Source organism: Pseudophryne corroboree, chromosome 2 (assembly GCF_028390025.1).
Source record: "Pseudophryne corroboree isolate aPseCor3 chromosome 2, aPseCor3.hap2, whole genome shotgun sequence".
Classification (NCBI taxonomy): Eukaryota; Metazoa; Chordata; class Amphibia; order Anura; family Myobatrachidae; genus Pseudophryne; species Pseudophryne corroboree.
This window is the reverse complement of record NC_086445.1, coordinates 247,081,941-247,103,155: the sequence shown is the minus strand read 5'-3', so window position 1 is coordinate 247,103,155 and position 21,215 is coordinate 247,081,941. Positions and strand designations below refer to the sequence as shown.

At 41.7% G+C, this 21,215-nt stretch overlaps 1 protein-coding gene across 1 annotated transcript in view; it reads right to left on the bottom strand.

Annotated features, from left to right (window-relative positions):
• Positions 1-2,164: 2,164 nt before the first annotated feature.
• ERBB3 (erb-b2 receptor tyrosine kinase 3) overlaps positions 2,165-21,215 on the bottom strand; it is a 111,977-nt gene continuing 92,926 nt past the window's right edge. Inside the window, exons 17-28 of the mRNA XM_063952626.1 lie at positions 15,252-15,393; positions 14,805-14,924; positions 14,607-14,705; positions 13,142-13,333; positions 12,872-13,027; positions 11,707-11,782; positions 11,420-11,566; positions 11,214-11,311; positions 10,179-10,349; positions 8,899-8,970; positions 7,926-8,193; positions 2,165-5,940 (exon numbers count right to left, since the gene is read on the bottom strand). Of these exons, the coding sequence (XP_063808696.1) occupies positions 5,363-5,940; positions 7,926-8,193; positions 8,899-8,970; positions 10,179-10,349; positions 11,214-11,311; positions 11,420-11,566; positions 11,707-11,782; positions 12,872-13,027; positions 13,142-13,333; positions 14,607-14,705; positions 14,805-14,924; positions 15,252-15,393 (2,119 nt within the window). The 3' untranslated portion in view covers positions 2,165-5,362. The remainder of the gene's footprint in view (positions 5,941-7,925; positions 8,194-8,898; positions 8,971-10,178; positions 10,350-11,213; positions 11,312-11,419; positions 11,567-11,706; positions 11,783-12,871; positions 13,028-13,141; positions 13,334-14,606; positions 14,706-14,804; positions 14,925-15,251; positions 15,394-21,215) is intronic.

The window sequence follows — 21,215 nt, the reverse complement described above, 5'->3', positions numbered from 1 at the left end:
TTACTAAGCCGCTGCGAATACTTCAGCCTGTCCGGGACCGGAATTGACGTCATGAACCCTCCCTGCAAACACATGGACAAGCCTGCGTTTGTCCACCCACTCCCAAAAAACGGCCAGTTGCCACCCACAAATGGCTTCTTCCTGTCAATCTCCTTGCGAACGCCCGTGCAAATGGATTCTTTGCACAAACCCATCGCTGCGCGTCGATTCGCTTTGCACCCGTGTGACGCGCCTGCGCATTGCGGTGCATGCAAAGTTTAGACCTGATCGCAGGCTGTATGAAAATGCAGCATAGCAATCAGGTCTGAATTAGGCCCTGTATACCCAGCATTAGAGAGAGGTTCTTCTCAATTATTTCATGTTAGGGACTCACTCAAATGAATGGCTCCAATTAGTCAACCTTAATTTTGATTTATTATTATTAATGTTTCACATTTTGGGATTATTTATTTACCACATGCGCATTTGTTGTATAGGGTTCTTTTCCTAAGGGCTGCGTGGTGTTATCTCAAGACCTTGCGGTGTTAGAACAGAGTTTCAGTGATCTTGCATTGCATCAGCTTTCCATTGCACTGCAGCACCAGATGGGCCAGGACAAAACAGTTACTGAATAAGGCCCAGTATGAAGTCTCATGGTAGCTTACAGCCAGGAAGATGTCTGGCTTGCCAGGCTGAGGCATGCTGTAGGCACAGAGGTTAGCATTGCTTCCTCCCACAGTCCTACTTGTAGTATGAAATGAGTTTCGACTGTAGAGTGGTAAGCTCCACTTGGGCAGGGGCTCAATAACAAATAAATCAATGCACAGTCCTGCTTAGTACTGTACTGAACCCACCCGAACTCAACTTACCCCATCCGGGGCTGCTGTGGGGGCTCAGGAGGGGCTGCTAAAACATCTAAGGGGCTGCTTTATTTAAAAATAAAATATGAATAAAATAAACAAGACACACAGGTATGCTCACATGTAACTGGGAGCTATGAAAAATGAAAATAAGGCATCTGCCACAAAATATGTAAATAAAAATGCAATAAAATATGGATTTTCACAAAATAAGTCTCCAGACTCCGTGGAGGGGAAAACATCCAATCTTGATCCTGTGGTATATACCAGTTTATTTGCATCCCAGTATTAAATCCGATATTATCTTAATCCCTGAAAATGGATAAGAGGGTACCCTAGTTTTTCAGTTTGTCCAGTTATGTGGTAATTATATATTTGGTTGAAGTCCTTTCCATTCCACACCAATATACTGTAGGAGTGGAGGTGAAAGCCTGTGTGTTGTTCCTGTTGTGTGTGCCTCTCTAATTTTTAATCACCTTCTTGACACTGTCCTCTTCCTCTTGCCTCTTCTCATAAAGTGAAAAGTCATCAAAGAAGGAGGTGGTATGTTTGTAGCTAGCTATGATTCGGAGAACTTGGTGAGCTTTTTCCATGGTGACTACCTGTCGCTGAAATGATGGGTTTATTAAACTGTGCATGTCCTGTTTAAACAACATAAGGGTGGGTGGGAGGACCCAATACAATTCCATCTTGCGCCTCTTTTTTTCTCTGCATTAGTTGCACTTTGGGGCCTAATTTTTAAAACTGCCATCCTGTCTGCCACTGCAGTGCCACTCCTAGATGGGCCAGGTGTTTGTGCCGCCCACTTGTGTCGCTTAGCTTAGTCAGCCAGCGACCTTGGTGCAACGTTTTGGACTAAAAACAGTATTGTGAGGTGTTCAGAATAGACTGGAAATGGGTGGAAATTAATGTTATTGAGGTTAATAATATTGTAGGACCAAAAATACCCCCACATTTTGTGATTTTAGCTGTTTTTATGTTTGTTTGTTTGTTTGTTTTAAAATAAAATCCAGATCCAAAACCAAAACCCGAAAGGGTGGTTTTGGCAAAACCAATCCAGATCCAAAACACGAACAGAGATCCAGATCCAAAACACAAAACCCGAAAAGTGTCCGCCGCACATCTCTATTCATTAGTAATGCACAAACCATAAAATACCTAGTTATTTGGGCTTTCAAGCTCTAATGTCTTGTATTTTGGTCAGGTGATTTGATGGAAGAATCATTTGGTGGAAGATAGTGGTCCATACTACTAATATGCACCTGCACATTTGCAAACGGTGTAGAAAATGACAGTGAAGGATACAAATTCACGGAGACCATAAATTTAATTTGCTAGAAAAGACATTTTATTTGATCATATTACTTTACACATAAATTGTTTCACAGCTGGTGACTAAAACTAGTTACAAGCATATTCCCTCCTATACATTCACTTTTATAAGATAAATTCATCCTGTCACACACTTCTCATTGCGTGTTGGAACAGTACAAAAATAATGTACAAAAATAGACTCTGAATAGAAATGTTCATACAAGGTCAATTCACAAAAATGTACAAAACAGGAGGAAACACACATAGCAAGTGACACTGCTGTTAGAGTGTAGAAACACAGAGGTGCAAGCATTAAGCATTCATCTCATAAAGTGCACTGCTACCTGCACATTGCGGAAGCAGCACGAGAACCCATAGGAAGTCTCCATATCTGTTCCTAGTTACTTTCTGGGTGGTATCACAATGATGCTCTGAACACTAGTGCTTATCCCATGCCTCGCCTTACATAAGCTGATACACTAAGAATATGCTGCATGTAATGTCTTTAAAGTATACCCACTCCAGCATGTGTTAAAAGCGCCAGTGTGACACCAAATTTAAGTATGACTGTTGGCTCTGCCCACAAAATATTCACCTGTACTGTATGTAGGCGTAACGTATACTTTAAGGCCACGCAAAGGTATTTATATTCTATACAGTACCATTACACTGCAGCGGAATCCATAGCATGTAGGATATTTTGCAACCAATAGCACCCCTAAGTGTGTGTGTATATATATATATATATATATATATATATATATATATATATATATACACACACACACACATATACAGTATATGTAAATAATTTCCTTGTGAAAACAAATCATATTTTACTAGGTAGAAAACAAACAACATTTCATATAAACTTGTCACGTATTACTAAGCTTAGAACTAACATCGACAAAGGTTTGTACACACACAGTAGGAGTTAGAAAAATGATTGTTAAGAGTAGGCAACACTTTGTATTTATTCTCGCTTTAACGGGACATCAGAAGCACATTCATTAATTACCTGTACGCTGTAGGCAATGCTGAAAGTGATAGTGGTCAGTCCAATCTGTCGACTATCAGTATCAGAGCACGCTTAATAAGCATTAAGAACATGCCTAATCCCTGCGTGTACAAGGCCGTATACATCTCAGTGGAATATCCACATTGTCCTTAAATGAATAGGTCTTCTACATACTGCCAAAGTAATAAAAAAAACAGACTGTACTAAGAATGGTCATCTTATAGTGCAAACCCGGATCCGGCTGTCCAAATACTAAACTTATGGACTTCCATGCCCCTGAGGAGCAGGGAAGTGACTGTGGTTGGACCATAGTGCACACAGACACACTAATACCCAGAAGGTCCTTTTAAACATAGAAACATAGAATGTGACGGCAGATAAGAACCACTTGGCCCATCTAGTCTGCCCCTTTTTTTTTATCCTTTAGGTAATCTCAACCCTTTTCAAACCTTAATTCTCTCAGGTCTATGTGTAGTGAGGAATTGTAATACATACGTGAATGAATATGGTGAGTGTAATATTGCTACCACAGGTACCTGAACAATCCAAAATATATGTTTTCTCCTTCCCTTGTAACATACTTATTAGTTTCCTATTTGTTCATGTATTGGCCAAGAATCAAACTGAACTATTAGAAAGTTGTCATCAGTTAATGTACAGATCATATATAAATCATTGTCGTTATAAAAATATTTAAAAAAAATATTAATAATAATTGGGCAGGGCAGCTCCTGCTCTCTGTCCATGTTCATCCTTCTTTGATTCAATAATTTGTTTCAAAATTATATTACAACAGATTTATTTTGAAAAGTTATGCAATCCAACAAAAATACATATATTACACCATTTTAGTCACTTTCTCCTAAGTGATCCTGAAACATTTAATGGTATTCTTTTAAATGAATTGCTTTGCAAATGTTTCACATCCATATCACCTTTCTTTCATTTGACTATAAGCTGTAATGTTTCAGCTTTCCTGGAACAGTTTTATTATGAACAGCAAGAGTTAGCGTATGAGACAATATAAAAGGTCCAGAGTATTTGTTGATCACAGTCTCAGGCTGTCACCGTCCTATCACATGTCTGACTTTTTCCATGGTATGTATGTAAATATATTTCAGCTTCATTTCAATCATGTCTGTTACCTGACAGTGAATATATAGAACAATGGCACATATTCAATGACAAGCTTACTCTCTTGTTAAGATCTCTTTAATTATTAAAGCCCAAGCTATGGCAGTGCAGTATAATAGCTAACAGTGTATTTTCACATGACTTTTCTATGAAATATACTCAAATTGAATACCCCAAGACTAAGTGCTATGAACAATCTTCGGGACACTTCCAAGGCTGAAGGTCCGCCGTGGCTAGATAATATTCAGCGTATGTTGGAGCCCTGTGATACGTAGTTTAAAAGTATGTGATGCTACAATTGTTTTGTGAATATACTCCGTGTGTATATGTCAGTACTGCTTTCTGGTCTTTAGTGACTGTTTTCTCTGCCCACTAACGGCACTATGAAAATGTAATAATACCCTCTTGCATAAGATTTCTGTCTGACTTACAAAACATACAAAAGAGCAGGACAGATCTGCCAACAAGTGGAGAATATTCATAATATGACAATGATTGTTCTGTATGCATCTCTAACTTTACACTTTCAATAAAATGCCCAAATGTATACAAAAATCTTACCGTATGTGGCAACTCGTGGTCTGTTATTTAAAAAACTGTGCTATATGAACCTATATAATAGGACACACTATGGGCATATAGATTACGCTTCATATGTATGGAATAATGAAATGCTATTTTTCACACAACCGTGTTTATAAGTTGTATGAATAGATTCACATGTACTACTAAAATGATGTTGGAGTGCTGACTGAAAAAGGGAATGCCGTTGTAATAAGTAGTCACTATGAATTCCCCATAGAATAATCTTTATGACTGGTCCATACTTAGGAAAATCCTGATCCAAGACCACTCTCTCTGCAGTGCCAAGTATATACAATATGTCCATGCCACTCACAGAAACTGATACCAGTAAGGCACTACGGGTAATACCATATGGCTCCTTGAGTGGTTCCTTCCATCGAAAACCTCCGAAATCATAACTTGTGTCCTGCATAGGACTACAGAAGTGGTGGAGGAGAGAGATTGTCCTGCAGATTTATTGCATCTGGATTTATTATGTCCGTTGCAGGTCACTCTTGACAAACAGACGACTGTGCCAGTAATCTGGATTATCAAATGCACAGTCTTTTACCTCCAGTTCTCGTAGAGGCTGAATGAATCCTTTCTGTAGTGCCTCTCTGTGGCATGTCTGTGGGATTACTGGGGGTTTGTCTGAGGACTTTGGCCGGCTGACAATTAAGTTCATGTCCTCGTAACCTTGTTTGTCACCTGATGTGCTGTCTTTTCTCATTTTACCACTTCGGTTCATGTACGTGTACTCTGTGTCCTCTTCCTCCAGCTCTTGGCTGTGGTTGCTCTCCCCCTTTTCATTCATATACTCATACTCCTCCTTGTTCCCATATTCATAATCACTGTCCTTATTGCCCTCGTGCGTAGATGTTGCACGTTCACTGTTCGAATTCCTTGTCCCTCGGATATCCATGTACTCATACTCCAGACTCTCTGAGAGCTGTCTTTTCCTGTTCATGTACTCATACTCCTCATCATCATCATCCTCTTCACCAGCATTGGGCAAGCACGGGGTCACAGATCTGGATCCATGGGATCTCAAGGTACCATCCTGTGATAGGTCTGTAACGGAATGTGAAAAGATGTGACTTTAGGATTTGTGGATGGAGTGAGTTATTCTACGTTTCTCTGGAGTGAGTAGCTAAACTTTTTAAATGCACCAAGGGGAAGATGTACTAAGCTTTTGAGAGAGATAATGTGCAGAGAGATTTAGACCCATATGTACGAAGCCTTGGAGAGAGATAAAGTGGACAGAAATAAAGTGCCAGCCAATCAGCTCCTAACTGCTATGTTACAGGCTGTGTTTGAAATATTACAGCTAGGAGCTGGTTGGCTGGTACTTATCTTCATCCACTTTATCTCTCCAAAGCTTAGTACATCTGCCGCAGTATCTCTCTCCACAGCTTAGTACATCTCTACCCTAAAATAAGGAAAATAATTTTTATTATGTGTTTGGATCATTTGATTTGTCTCCTGATTGGTAGTTACTAGCAATAGACCTGAATTTAAGAAAAGATTTACAATTCATAATACAATATATGTTAAGCTGGTCATCCCTGGCCTAACAAGTCAGAGCTAAATAATAGGCACAGACTGCCCATGTGCTATCTCCAATTTTCTGATTTTACATAAATGTTGGAAGCTGTATGCTGTTAGAGGACGTCTTATTAAACCAGTCAAATGTTAGCTTTAGAGTTGCCATGCCCTGCATCTTAGAGCACAAGGATATAGATGGTGCAAACACGCCCTGCTAGTGAAGACAGCTACATTCACAAGTGGATGGATATGGTGTGGCCGCATAGATTTGGCTAACTGTGAATAAGCCCCAGTTTCTGCCTTAACTCTATGAATGGAGAACTGAAAGAAAAAGGATCAGCAGTTGTGCCATGAGCACACACTTTACATCTACCCTCTAATGTATTTTAAGTTTGGGCAATGATTCAGTTGCTGGGGTCAGTAACTACCAAGTAAAGATTAGTTTTGAGCAGTGTTAATTTTGTCAGTGAAAATTTTGATTAAAAGTATTCATTCATCGACTACAGTTTATTTCAACACTAAAATGAGACTAAAATGAGACTAAAATGAAACTGAGATCCAATGACTAAATCTTAACTAAAACAAAGCAAAAAAAAAAGTGACTAAGACTAAAACTATATTTAAAATCCTTGTCAAAGCTAACACTGGAAGTAGGGTTTTAAATATTTAAAGAACAATTATGTGTTCTAGATACTTGCAGAAAATAAATATGACCACTGTGAAGGAAATAGGATTGTGTATTGCACTTGTTTGTTCTAACAATCTCAAGCATTGTATATGATATATGGGAGTACTACGGTAAGTCAGACTCAGTATGTAACACATTCTCAGCCTACTGAGCCTAGATCAGGCATGTCAGACCCGTGGCTCTACAGCTGTTGTGAAACTACAAGTCCCAGCATGCTTTGCCAGCAAAACTTCCACTGATCAGCTGGTAAAGCATGCTGGGACTTGTAGTTTCACAACAGCTGGATGACCATGAGTTTGACATGCCTGGCCTAGATTAACACATAGTTAAAGGTATACAAACTTCTCAACTTCTCAGTATCATTAAACTGTTTGCAAAAGTTATGACTAAAACATTCACTGAAATGAATCTAAAATGAAAACTGAGATCCACTGACTAAATCTTGGCTAAATCGAAGTAAAAGTTTAAGAATAAACTGTGACTTTAAACCAACTACAATTTTAAGTAACTAAGACTAAAACGAAACTGAAAATCCTTGTCAACATGAATACTGGTTTTGAGTTGTTCTTCATTAACTGTGTTTAGTCTTTATCTGGTTTCCTGTTGACAGATTACTATTTACAGAGAAACAAATAAAGTCATCTTCTGACTTCACAGAGCCATGCCATAATTTAAGGCTCTACAAAGTAAAAAACTCACAAATCAGTAAATGATCTTTTTATACGCATGAACTGTCTCATTTCATGTAACATTAAAGACAGACATTCCTTAATTCTCAATCATAGTTAAAGCTGGGTTTGGCAAAGAACAGATGTATACATACCTCCCTGGCTAAGTTCTGGCATAATGTACTCGCAGTCCGCATCTGGGGTCCCTGCAAGGAGACTCTCCCTCTGGGAGCGATAGGCACTGTCTAAGCGTGAGCGAGGGCTAAGACTCAGGCTGCCACCTCCATATGACATTTCCTCCCCTGTCTCCATGTCAGATGAAGTACAGCAGCCCTCAGATGATTCCGACACTGTGCGGCCTAAAGAATCCTCCCTTCTCCTGGTTACACGCCTAGGACTTGGCTCAGCCCGATGCAATGTACCCTGTGAGAGAAGGAAAAGAATCACTCTTACACTGCACACCAACATGCGATGATAGGGCATCCATCATTACCTTACAGCTATGGAAATGGTCATTTCAATGGGATATGGAAAGCAAATGACAGCAATAGTGTTTTGTCTGACTCTGCCCTCTAGACACAGATTTTACATGCTCTTTTCATGTCCACATGGATTTGCTATGAATTTCTCCCAGAATGCAAAAGAAACAATGTTAGGTTTACTGGATTTTGACTGAATTGGTCTTGTGGATGCAATGTGCATGCCTTTGATAATAAAATTAGATTGTGAACGAATAAATATTCCAATATGTTGGCATTATGTTATGGGGTGTAAAAAAATATAAAAACACACTAGGGCTCAAATTACTGACATTTCTCATAGATGCAAAATGTACAATGCAGTGTATCCAGCAGAGGGTAAAGGTGTGCTAGTCAGATGTGGGCACCTGTTAAAGCAATGCACTGCAGAGCATTACCTTCCTATATCTCATCATCTCAGCTCTAGTATAAGTTATCTTCAAGTGTTTCTTGGATAAGCTGTCTGTATTTAGTATAGGAATATGCCACAATCCCTTGAGTGCTACCAATAACTATTCCATTCTGCAATGCATTAGAAAGCTTTTCAAAACATACTGTACGCATGTAGAAATTAGGCTATGCTGACAGCCTTCCAGAATGATCTGGTTACCTTTCTAGTGATGCTGCCACTGCTCTGGTTCATAGGGAGATACCCAGCATGAGAACTCTGCACACTCTGACTCTGAAATACAGAAAGATGAATTTAAACACTTAAGCATTTTTATGGTCATCACCAAAATGTTACTGCGGATTATAGTGGTGACTATTCAGGTGTATTTTTTTTACCTCCAAGGGAGTATAGGAGTGTATAGTGCACAGTGCTGGAGTGGAATTTCATTAATAATACCTAGAACACAATTCCTCTAACTATATTTTTTCTACAAGTTGCTACTATACTTAAGGAATTGTCTCAGTCCAAATAGTGCATTTGAGTGGCTGGTATTTAAATAAGCATATCGGGAGCTGACCTGGTAAACTTGGCGGTGCGTCCTTCAGTACAATCCGCTTTCCCAGGTTGGACTTGTGCTATATTTTACAATGAGCTTTGCCAGATCTGTGCTATATTTGACTATATAACACCAGCATGCTCTATAGCACTTTAAATTTGGGAACAGGCACTCAAATATAACAAGACTGGGTATTAACAAGGAGATAGAGAGGTAACTTGGTTTTTGGCCTGATTCATGGCGAATGCGGATCACACAGTTACTTCGTCTTTGCACAGAGCGGCTGTGCGATAATAGGCTAATGCCGCAGGATGCAACAATAAAATATGTAAAAAGACGCAACCTGCCAGCTTCACTGATCCAAGGACGCTGCATCGGATCATTTGCATCTGAGTAACCCTCAAGTTACTATGTTTGTCCGGAAAATTAACTCTACTGAAGCCAGTGAAGCTGCATCCACTGGCTTCAGCAAGCCCAGAAAATGGGGCCAAGACACTCCCGCTTTCTGTAGGCTGCCTATCGCAACCCTGTTGCCACCCCCAAACATCAGTAACATGTCAATCATGCTGCAGCGCTTGGGGCACTGCGAGCAACATCGCACCCCGATCTACTGTGGTGTATGTCTTCCGCGCATATCTAAAGACATCAGAGATGTACGTAAACATTGGGTTTACTTTTATCTCTGAATTAGGCCCTTTGTTCAGAAGCTTAATGTACAGTTCTCATAACCACATCTGCATTTCATTAAAGTCCTTCCTTATTATCTATTTTACTGTTCAGGAGGATTAAAAAAAAGCTTCATCCACAATATCAGTTTCCATATCTGTATTTTCCCTTAGCTCGGACTCTGATGTTTTGATGCTTCATGAGCCCATTTCTCAGTCAAAAATGATTCGGGGTCAGTTGGTTTGTGGCCATTCAATATAACCTGGAAAACACTCACCCTGGAATAGTCTATTCTCTGGCGTGATGCGTAGACAGTGTTGGGCGTTTTGGGCTGTGGACCTATACTGTCATCTTCTGTGTCTAAATCAGTATCTGTGTCCTCCACTACTTTCTCACACAATTGTGGAGGTTCTCCAGGAAGTGGTGACTGAAGGGCATCACTCTCCCGCTGTACAAGAAAGAAAGAACAGTAAATACCTCACAGTAATTCCTAATATGCAGATCTGACCTATCGTGCAGTTCAGGGAAGGGGGGCGGGGGCACATCACACTTTTATTTTCTTTACAATATAACAAATATTAGCCCATTTTGACATTATTTCATATCAAATGTGTGGCTCTATCTCACATTCATTGATATTATGTGGACATGGCTGACATTTGGGCGTCCCATTAGGATTGAATGTATTGTTGAATCTGAAATGTAGGGAGGAACGCTAACCATAGGGGGCAGCAAAGCCATTCTCCCAGTCTCTGCGCACATCTCCTGTCAGTGTCCTGTACAAGTACAGCTGGTATAGGTATTGTACATTAAGAATGGTGCTCTGATGCATCGTCCTGCACATTTATTTACACTGTACAAGCTTTAACTATAGTTTATGCAGATAACCAAATATGTATTGTGAATGTAAATAAGCAGGAATAAATGCATGTGAGAAACACTTTGGGTAAAGCAACATTGTAAGTTGTTGTAATAATAAACAGCTTATTTATAAATGCACCAGGTACTGTAGCCAAAGGGAACTTGAAGATTGCTTTGGATAGTAACTGCTACAATCTGATTGGTTGTTACAGATAACAGCACAAGGCTGCATGCAGTAAATCAGTCTAAAAGTGTTCCTAACGTAGGTGATATAGGCGAGATTGTTGTAATTCTAATTGTCAATGAACCAATTGATAAATATTTTTTTTTTTTGCTTCATTATTTTGTGGTAAACATAATAAAATTAAAAGTGCTTGGAGTAGTGTAATGAAAGACTGCTTATTCTAGAAGTTATATACAGTATGTAGTACATAAAGGAAGCACATCTTACTTTTACGACCAGGTAGCGAGGAGGGTCTCGGGCCATGCGGGTAAACTCATTGCCCAGCTCCTTGAATGTAGGCCGAACATTCTCATCGATCATCCAACCTAAGAATGGTGCATGAGAGCAAGCAAATGCCAGAGTTCAGCTACATTTGTAAGGAAACTAAAGAGAGACACGGGGACAATAGCTGAGGAAGGAGACTAAGGACTCACATTTCACCATGACCATATAGACATCAATGGTACAGATTGGAGGCTGGGAGAGTCGCTCTCCTTTCTCAAGGAGGTCTGGCACTTCAGATAGACGGATGTCAGGATACGGCTCTTCTCCAAACGTCATCATTTCCCACAAGGTCACACCTGATTGCAACAATAGAGGTTATTGCTAGTGTGGAGTCAAAGTCCTATCACAATTTTAGGCTTTGGAAAACTGAAAGGAAGAAGTGAATGCGCTAGTTAAAGCTGTAGTGAAATGTAACACTATGAGCCATCACGCTTACCATAGCTCCATACATCACTTTGATGTGTATATTTGCCAAAGTGTATACTTTCCAGGGCCATCCATTTAATAGGGGTCTGTGTATAGTCAGAGAGGAAAAAGTGCATTAATAAAAATGTAAGCACTTTATAAAAATAAACATGGTAGATCTCTGAACAAATTATTATCATTATAAACAATTATTATTGATTATCAGTTTTTCATATCACAAAGAGATGACATACTGTATTTCTAAAGTCACAACATAACAAAGTAACAAGACAAGGCCAGTGACATTACCAAGAGAGAACATATTTACCCAAACACAGGGTCCTAGAGAGCACTTCTTTGCTGAGATATTAAGGGCTATATTTACTAAACTCCGGGTTTACAGAAGCCAATAGCAACCAATCAGATTCAACATATCATTTATCTAGCACCTTCTAAAAGATAATAGATAGAATCTGATTGGTTGCCATGGGCAACATCTCCACTTCTGCAAACCCGCACTTTAGTACCTTCATCCCTAAGAGAGATGATAGTGTAGGACAGAAGAATATGGAGTGATCATTTCATACATACTCTAGAACAGTAGTTCTCAAACTCGGTACTCAGGACCCCACACGGTTCATATTTTCCATGTCACCCAGCAGGTGCACTGTGTTTTACCAACTGTCACATTTTAAAACTCTACAGGTGACCTGCAAAACATGAAACCGTGTGGGGTCCTGAGGACCGAGTCTGAGAACCTGTGCTCTAGAATATAGGTTACAATGGACCAGTGTTAATTACTGTAAATTATATTGGTAGAAAAATTGAAAAGTAATGCCCAAGGTAAATATATCACTTCTGTCTCAATAACTCACCAACTACTATACATATTAGGAACACCTAAAGTCAGCCCAGGTAAAAACGTAGTCCTTTTCTATGTACAATAATGTAAAGTACATCAATAAATGAAACAATATATATTCTAGTCGTTTTATGATAAAGAATGTATGTATTCTATATCTCTACTAATGTTCTATCTGTGCCCAATTTAAGTCATGGGGTTATATGTAATAGGGTCAGAGTTTGCCAGAAGTGCGGGATGTCAGCAGAGAATGGTCGTATGCGGCTATCATATACAAGGCAAAACCAGATTGGTAGCACACTATATTTTGGAATGTAAGAATGTAGAACGCCACCTTGATCTCATTGTAGCAATACTTCTTGTCATCTGGGTACAGAAGATCTGCCACACCAAAGTCTGACACTTGCACGTGATTGATAGATTTCATGAGGATGTTGCGAGCAGAGAGGTTTCTGTGAACCATGCGATGTTCCTCCAAATAATACATGCCCTGTAGAAAGTATTACAGAAGGTCATAAACATAGAGGACTACACGGGTTACAGGTTATATAGGTGTAGAAATACACATTACACCTGTGCATAGCTGTTCCATATACAGACTCACCTTGGCAATCTGCACACACCAGTTAAGCAGCATTTGGGGGCAAATGGCACCACTGTTCTTGTTCTGGCGAACATGTTGGAGTAACGAGCCCATTGGCAGAAGCTGTGTGACCAGTTGCAACTGTGTCCCTGGGCAAATACCCAGTAATCGCACAATACAGGGATGGTCCAGGCTCCCCATTGCCAGCATTTGCTATGAAGACAGAAAGTCATAACTGTAAATCGTGAAAGGAACCAATAACTAGGTTTTGCTTGTCTGAGGCAGTTTGTATAGTTTTATGCTTTGATCTTTAATTATATATATATATATATATATATATATATATATATATATATATATATATATATAAAACAGCAACATAGCCGGCACTCCCCTTGCTATCATATCATCTGCTCCGGTGCCCTCCTTAGGATACAGGATCCAATAACCACCAGAAGAACATCCCTGATGACGGGCATTGGCCCGAAACAATTGTAGGATGCGTCTTCATTAAAAAGAAACACTGCTAACAAAGTCTCTGGTGTGCCGCCTGTTCTTCTGGTATATATATATATATATATATATAATATAGAGAACATCAAACAGTAGGCATGTGGCACAAGCAGGTAGAACGTCTTCATTGAATACATGTGAAGCAAGGACTCCAAACACAAAGTGGCAGATGTACGAAGCCTGGAGAGTGATAAAACGGAGAGAGATAAAGCACCAACCAATCGGCTCCTGTCATTTCTCAAACACAGCCTGTAACATGGTAGTTAAGAGCTGATCTGCTGGTACTTTGGGGGAGATGTACTAAGCCTTGGAGAGAGCTAAAATGGACGGAGATAAAGTACCAGCCAATCAGCTCCTAACTGCCATGTTAGAGGCTGTGTTTGAAAAATGACAGGAACTGGATGGTTGGTACTTTAAAACGTAACAGAAACAAGAACTCTAAAAAAAAAATAGTAAACTCATCACAAATACATATACGTCTTCAGGGACCCTCATCGGAAGCTTGACACCGCTCAGAATCCTGACACCAGAATCCCGACAGTCACAATCTCAAATGTAAATATGAAGGGGAAGGTTAGGGTTAGGCTGTGGGAGGGCAGGGTTAGGGTTAGGCTGCAGGAGGGGATTGTTAAGATTAGGCTATGGGACGGGAGGGTTAGGCACTAGGGGGAGGGCTAGTATTAGGCTGCGTGGGGGGGGGGGGGGGGAGTTAGGGTAAGGCTTTGGATAGGGAGGATTACGGGGAGGGTAAGGGGTAGGGTTAGCCTACTTTACAAAATGTGTTGGGATTTTGACCGTCAGCACCCTGACTGCCGGGAGACCGTACCCAACTTCTTCTTCATGCTCCGTATGTCACTTCTGCAATCTATTGTTCCCCATACAGTATATTAAGTAGGAGCAGCTTAACATATAGACCATAGTAACACAATGCTTTACACCCGTATTAATAACTGCATCCTTTCTATAGACTCACATCAGTTACAGAATGGAAAGTCTGGCAACCGTTGCGGTCTTGTATCACTTTGATGCTGACTGGAATCTTAACTGAATCTCCTTCTGGAATCCAAACACCCTGTACAGAAGAAATCAGGAATGGTAAGGACCAAGAGAGAAGGAGGAATATACAATGGCGCAATTAGATGAGATAATATTTCTGTGAAAGACGTTATACCTTGTGCACTGTGCCGAACACCCCAGAGCCCAAAATCTTCAGAATCTTCAGCTCAGTGCTTTTGAATATTCGAGCCTGCACAGTGTTGGCCTTTTCTGATGGGTCCAGCATATCATTGCACTGAGAAAGGGTAACAAGATGACGCTTCAATAAATAATTTCCATACAGTGCAACCTATTACATCCACTCCAGCCGTTCCTCCCTCTGCCTAAATCACTCTGTTAGCCCCCTAATCCCCAGCCAATAAGCATGCCCTAGTGGTAGCAAGCAGCAAATCACAGAATGAAACCCAGGCTTTGTCTAGCCATTACAGGTGCCTGCTATGTCCAGAATCTGGGACATACAAATATCATTTCTAAATCTCCAATTACAGATTTCAGATCTGTGACAAAGCAGGTACATAAAGAAAAGATGACTGTTACTTTTGAATCAGCCCATGGCACTTACCTCTCCCCTCTCCAGATAGCGCCTCATGGCTCGCTTCTTTCGGATTTTCAGTCCTCTCCAGTACAGAAGAACCAGGAGTGTGAAGCTAAGCAGAACAAATATGGAGACCACCACTGCCACTGCCACCATTGTTTGGGTCTTACTGCAGACAGAGCAAACAGTACTTTATTAATTCAGATATGCACTATATATCATTGCCAGGCAAACTCTTATTTTATACTTTGGCCTATTCAAACCCTTTGAGGGGATTACTGGTGATGTGCCACTATGCATCAGCCAGTAATAATACCCCCCAACATCGCATGTTTTCCTGCACTCCTTCTTGTGATATGGATGAAAGCAATCTGCAATAACGGAACGGCACATCACATTCAGTTGAATCGTGATCAGTGATCAGAACATTTCTGCTGGCTAGTTGAATTTCCTTGCATCAGGGATAGGAATACTGGCACTAACTTAAGTCCTGCAATTATAGCAAATGTAGTCCCTGACACAGGGGTGTAGCCAAAACTTTGTGGGCCCCATTCCAACATTTTGAAAGGTCCCCTTCCCCCTTCTAGAGAGACGTCTCTCCACAGCAGTTGCTCATTTTATGTTCCCCGGTAGTGCCTTAGTTTATTTTATGCCCCATAATAGTGCCCTAGTTAATTGTATGACCCATAGTAGTGTCCTAGTTCATTTTATGCTTCATAGTAGTGTCCTAGCTCATTTTATGCCCAATAGCACTGCCCTGGTTCATTGTATGCCCCATAGCTGTGCTCTGGTTCATTTTATGCCTCACAGCATTGCCCTGGTTAATTTTATACCCCACAGTAGTGCCCTGGTTCACTTTATGCCCCATAGTGGTGCTCTAGTTCATGTTATGCCCATAGTGGTGCTCTAGTTCATGTTATGCCCATAGTGGTGCTCTAGTTCATGTTATGCCCATTGGAGTGCTCTAGTTAATTTTCTGAATGACAGTGGTGCCATAGTTTATGTTATGCCCCATACTAGGTCCCTAGTCCACATTATACCACACAGTTCACCAAGTTCATATTATACTAGTGCCCCAGGTTAACAATATGCAACATTGGGGGTGATTCAGAGTTGATCGTAGCTGTGCTAAATTTAGCACAGCTACGATCAGGCACACTGACATGCGGGGCACACTGACATGCGGGGGGACACCCAGCACAGGGCTAGCCCACCCCGTATATCAGTCCCTGCCCCGTCACAGAAGTACAAAAGCATCGCACAGTGGCGATACTTTTGCACTTCAGGAGTAGCTCCTGGCCAGCACAGCTCCTGCGCGCTGGCCGGGAGCTATTCCTCGCTGCCCGGGTCACAGCAGCTGCGCGTGATGTCACGCAGCTGCCGCAGCCCGCAGCCCGCTCCCCCCCCATAACGCCACCATCCCGCCCACTCCCGCCCAGCAACATCCTCTGCCCAGCGACACGCACAGCACCGATCAGGTCTGAATTAGCCCCATTGTACTGCTTCCAGCACACATGCCACACATAGCCCTCACTTCACATTATTACACACAAAGCTTAGCTGGCATTTCCGGGAACCTGGTAGACAACTTTATGGCCTAGGTGAGTTGAGTCAGGCCCAAGAGGTGGGTCCCATAGCAGTGGCACTCCCTGCATCTATTATAGCTACACCCATGCCCTGACACATGTCACTATAGTTATTTCATACTGCTGGTTTAAGGATGATGTGATGACCAAACTGACATAAGGGGATATTTATGAAACATTCTAAAGAGGGTAACACAGATGGTGTAATGGCTAGCATTACTGCCTTTGGTTCAATTCCCAACATGGACCTAACCGTGTTTGGAGTTGGTATATTCTCCCCGTGCTAACGTAGTGCTAACGTACTCTGGTTTTCTCCCACAATCCAAAAATATACTGGTAGGTTAACTGACTCCTGATAAAAAACACTTATTTTCCATATGGCGGGCATACGTCTATAATTTAAACCCACAATTGGAAGATATGATAAGAGCAGAGATAACACGGACAATTTGGTATCAGGAACAGTTAATAAAGTCAGGACAGATAGCGGGATAAGGAGAGGAAAGAATAGAACATATAGGGTGTTACTATATGATGATGTATCATAAACAATGGCATAGTGTTAAATTGTAATTATGCAATGCTGAACTTGTGAATGGATGTAACAAAAGAAGATAATGAATATGGAGATGTACATGTTGAGAAATGTCTTGTAATTAAAAAAAAAATAATTAATCCACATGTTCTTGAACATATTTCATAGAGCGTATTGTTCTCCCCACAGACATTTGGTGGGTATGTACGCTCCTGGCGAGTGTTAACGGTGTCGTACACCAGAAGCAAATCTATTTCACTGTTTCTGATATTTATTGCTCCTTAACTTTTGGTTGAAGGTTCGCCACTATGCTATGGAACTTTTAATGAACTATCTGGCCTTTAACAGGGAATGGGCAATTTGGGTTATTATCCCCACAGACCAGAGAGTCACCAAGGGTTGTAGGAAGTTGTTATTGGCCATTACTGCGACAGCCCGCAAATCTATCTGACAGACATGGATCCTTCCTCATAATCTGCTGTTTTCAAGGGTAAATTGTATAATCTCTTTCAGATGGATTGGTCAGAGACAACTTTAGATAAAGAAAAAAAGACTTTAACATTTTTTGATAAATGGGAAAGCTATGTGACTACTCTCCAGTAGATTTTCAAAGGAGGATTAGAGGGGATGCAGTTACAATGCCAGCTGTCGGGATCCCAGCGTTCAGGATACCAACGCCAAAATCCTGATGGGCAACAATGCCGGCAGCCGGAATCCCTGCGCATCAGGGCTATTCCCACTCGTGGGTGTCCATGACACCCATAGAGTGGGAATAGATCCTGTGACAAGTGCAGTGAGCCACTGAGCCCGCAAGGGGACTCTTAGCGCTCATATCGTCACTCAGAATTCTGGCGGGTGAGATGCCACTGCCCGGATATTGCCAGCTGGGCTCCCGCCCGCCGGGATTATGTATGTAATCCGGATTAGAGACTCTCTCAGACACAGAGTGGTATGAGACTCAGCTGCTGTTGGGAGATCTCCCTATATCCCCCTATAATGATTAGATTTCCATTGATACTGTGCTCCCTCCCACACTCCTCCCATTCCTCTTAGAGGGAATCTCGTGACTGTTGTTTGAATCGGGTGTAGTAGTGTATGCTGGCGGCCGGGCTCCTGGCGGCCAGCATACCGGCGCCGGAATCCCGACCGCCAGCATACCGACAGCTGGGCGAGCGCAAATGAGCCCCTTGTGGGCTCGCTACGCTCGCTACGTACGCCACGCTATTTATTCTCCCTCCAGGGGGGTCGTGGACCCCCAAGAGGGAGAAAAAGTGTTAGTCTGCCGGCTGTCAGGATTCTGGCACCGGTATACTGTGCACCGGGATCCCGACAGCCGGCAAACTGAAGACCACCCGTTTGAATCATGTGCTGATTTCTCAATGTGTGTTTGTGGCATGTACATGAGGAATGATGAGACTTGCATTTATTTGTACTGCTGTGGACTATAGTGAATGGGAACTTTGTTTTCAGATACAGTATGTACCGTTCTACTTCGAATCAATGTAATTGATGTGTGTGATGTGATGCTTTAATAAAAAAATAACCCTAGTGTGTATGTGTGTGTACATGTGTTAGGCAATACAGACTGCAAACTCCACTGGAGCAGGGACTGATGTGAATGGTCAAATGTTCTCTGTAAAGAGCTGGTGAATATGTGTGTGCCATATAAAATAACTGGTAATAAATTAATAATCAGCTGCCCACTAGCATTACTCAGTTTTGAGACTAAACAATTTATGCACTGTGCATAATGTGACACTAGAGGGCAGTCAACCAAATGTTATTGCTTGTGTCTCAAACTACTATGTAACTAATACAACTGAATTTTGTGCCTTAACAAACTGTGAAAACAGTGACACATACTACTGGAATTAGACATATTTTGTGAAAAGGAAAATGGCAACTTTAAGTTAAAAGTTGGCACACCAAAAATGAAAGCAAATAGTTTGCTCATACCCCTTTCAGACAGAAAGTGAAATTACCGGGTGAAGCAGTTCCACCCGGTAATTTCATGAAACACACGGGTCCTTTTTCTGTGTGAAAGGGTCAACCTGTGTTGTAATTCCCGGGACTTCGACCCAGGAATTTACCAGGGTCGGAGACACGGGAATTATGACACGGGTTGACCCTTTCACACAGACAAAATACCCGTGTTGATCTACAAATTACCGGTAATTTGCATGTCTGTGTGAAGGGGGTCAGGCAGGTCCCGGCAAAACGACCCGGCACTGCCGGGTAATTGCCGGGACATTCAGACTTTTCTGTGCCGGGTAATTGCCGGGACATTCAGACTTTTCTGTCTGAAAAGGGTATAATATATTATATATGGGACAACTATGTGACGACCATATGGCCTTTCTCAGGGCCGTAACTAGGGTGGGGGGGGGGGGGGGGACTAAGGGGGCATATGCCCCAGGTGCAGGATTTGCGGGGGCGCCAAGGAGATACAGAGGAGCAGGTTTTTTTGGGTTGTGGGGGGGGGGTTGTGGGGGGGGGGAGGAGTTTACCGGCAGTGCTGTGCTGCTCCAGTGAGACAGCAGACGGATTCCGAGCAATGTCTCTGCCCCACCTGTCTACCCGACACTGTGCGGGTGAACACCAGTACCTGGGATCTCTCCTATGTCAGCTACTGTCTCAAATTCTCTTCTTTGCCTAGCAGTATCAACCTCCGCTTTGCCTCTTAGATGGGGGGATTTGGTGTAGCTTATAGGAGGATGTAGTGTAGTGATGTAGTGTACCATATAGGGTATGTCGTGTAGTAATGTATTGCAGTAGATAGGGGCATGTAGTGCACTGATGTGGTGTTGCATATAAGGGAATGTAGTGTAGTGATATAGTATAGCATATAGGGTATGTAGTGCAGTGCACAGGGGCATGTGTAGTGATGTAGTTCAGTGGATAGGGGAATGTAGTGCAGTGATGAAGTGTTATGATACAGTGCAATGTATGGGGACACACAGAGGCGCATGTAGTTGAACACGCTGGCAGGGCATGTGACGCATAGAGCATTTGAGGCACATACAGGATTATTGTCCAATAATATCCCCTTTTTTTCAAATGTTTTGATAATCTGATTAATTTAGTCTGACAGAGTGTTTTGCTGGGGTTTTTTTTTTTTTGGGGTGGGGGGCGGGGCAGCCCAAATACAGAATTACCCTGGGTGACGAAAATCCTAGTTTCGGCCCTGCTTTTCTATAACTACTATATAGTGATAAGACGGTATAATGATGCACTGAGTTTTTTGTTAGTACATATTTTTACACAAGCTCGAGTGACGTTTTTTCATCGCTCGAGGGATCGTAGTGTGATTGACAGGAAGTGGGTGTTTCTGGGCGGAAACTGGCCGTTTTCAGGGAGTGTGCTAAAAAACGCAGGCGTGTCAGGTAAAAACGCAGGAGTGGCTGGAGAAACGGGGGAGTGGCTGGCCGAACGCAGGGCGTGTCTGTGATGTCAAACCAGGAACTAAACGGACTGAGGTGATCACAGTTTAGAAGTAGGTCTGGAGCTACTCAGAAACTGCAGGGAAATATTTAGTAGCAGTTCTGCTAATCTTTCGTTCGCTATTCTGCTATGCAAAGATACACTCCCAGAGGGCGGCGGCCTAGCGTGTGCAATGGTGCTAAAAGCAGCTAGCGAGCGAACAACTCGGAATGACCACCTCTGTGAGCTGCAAATAATAATAATAATAATAATAATAATAATACCTAATATGTGTTATCATAATTTACTTAGGACTTATACCTTACACCATCATTGTTTTTTAAAAGATATCTGGGATAATTGCAGTGATGTCGCACAGTGAGTAATGCTGCTACGCAGGGGCCCAAATCTGCATGACAGCAATTTCTGATACTGTCAGGAAAAGGGTAC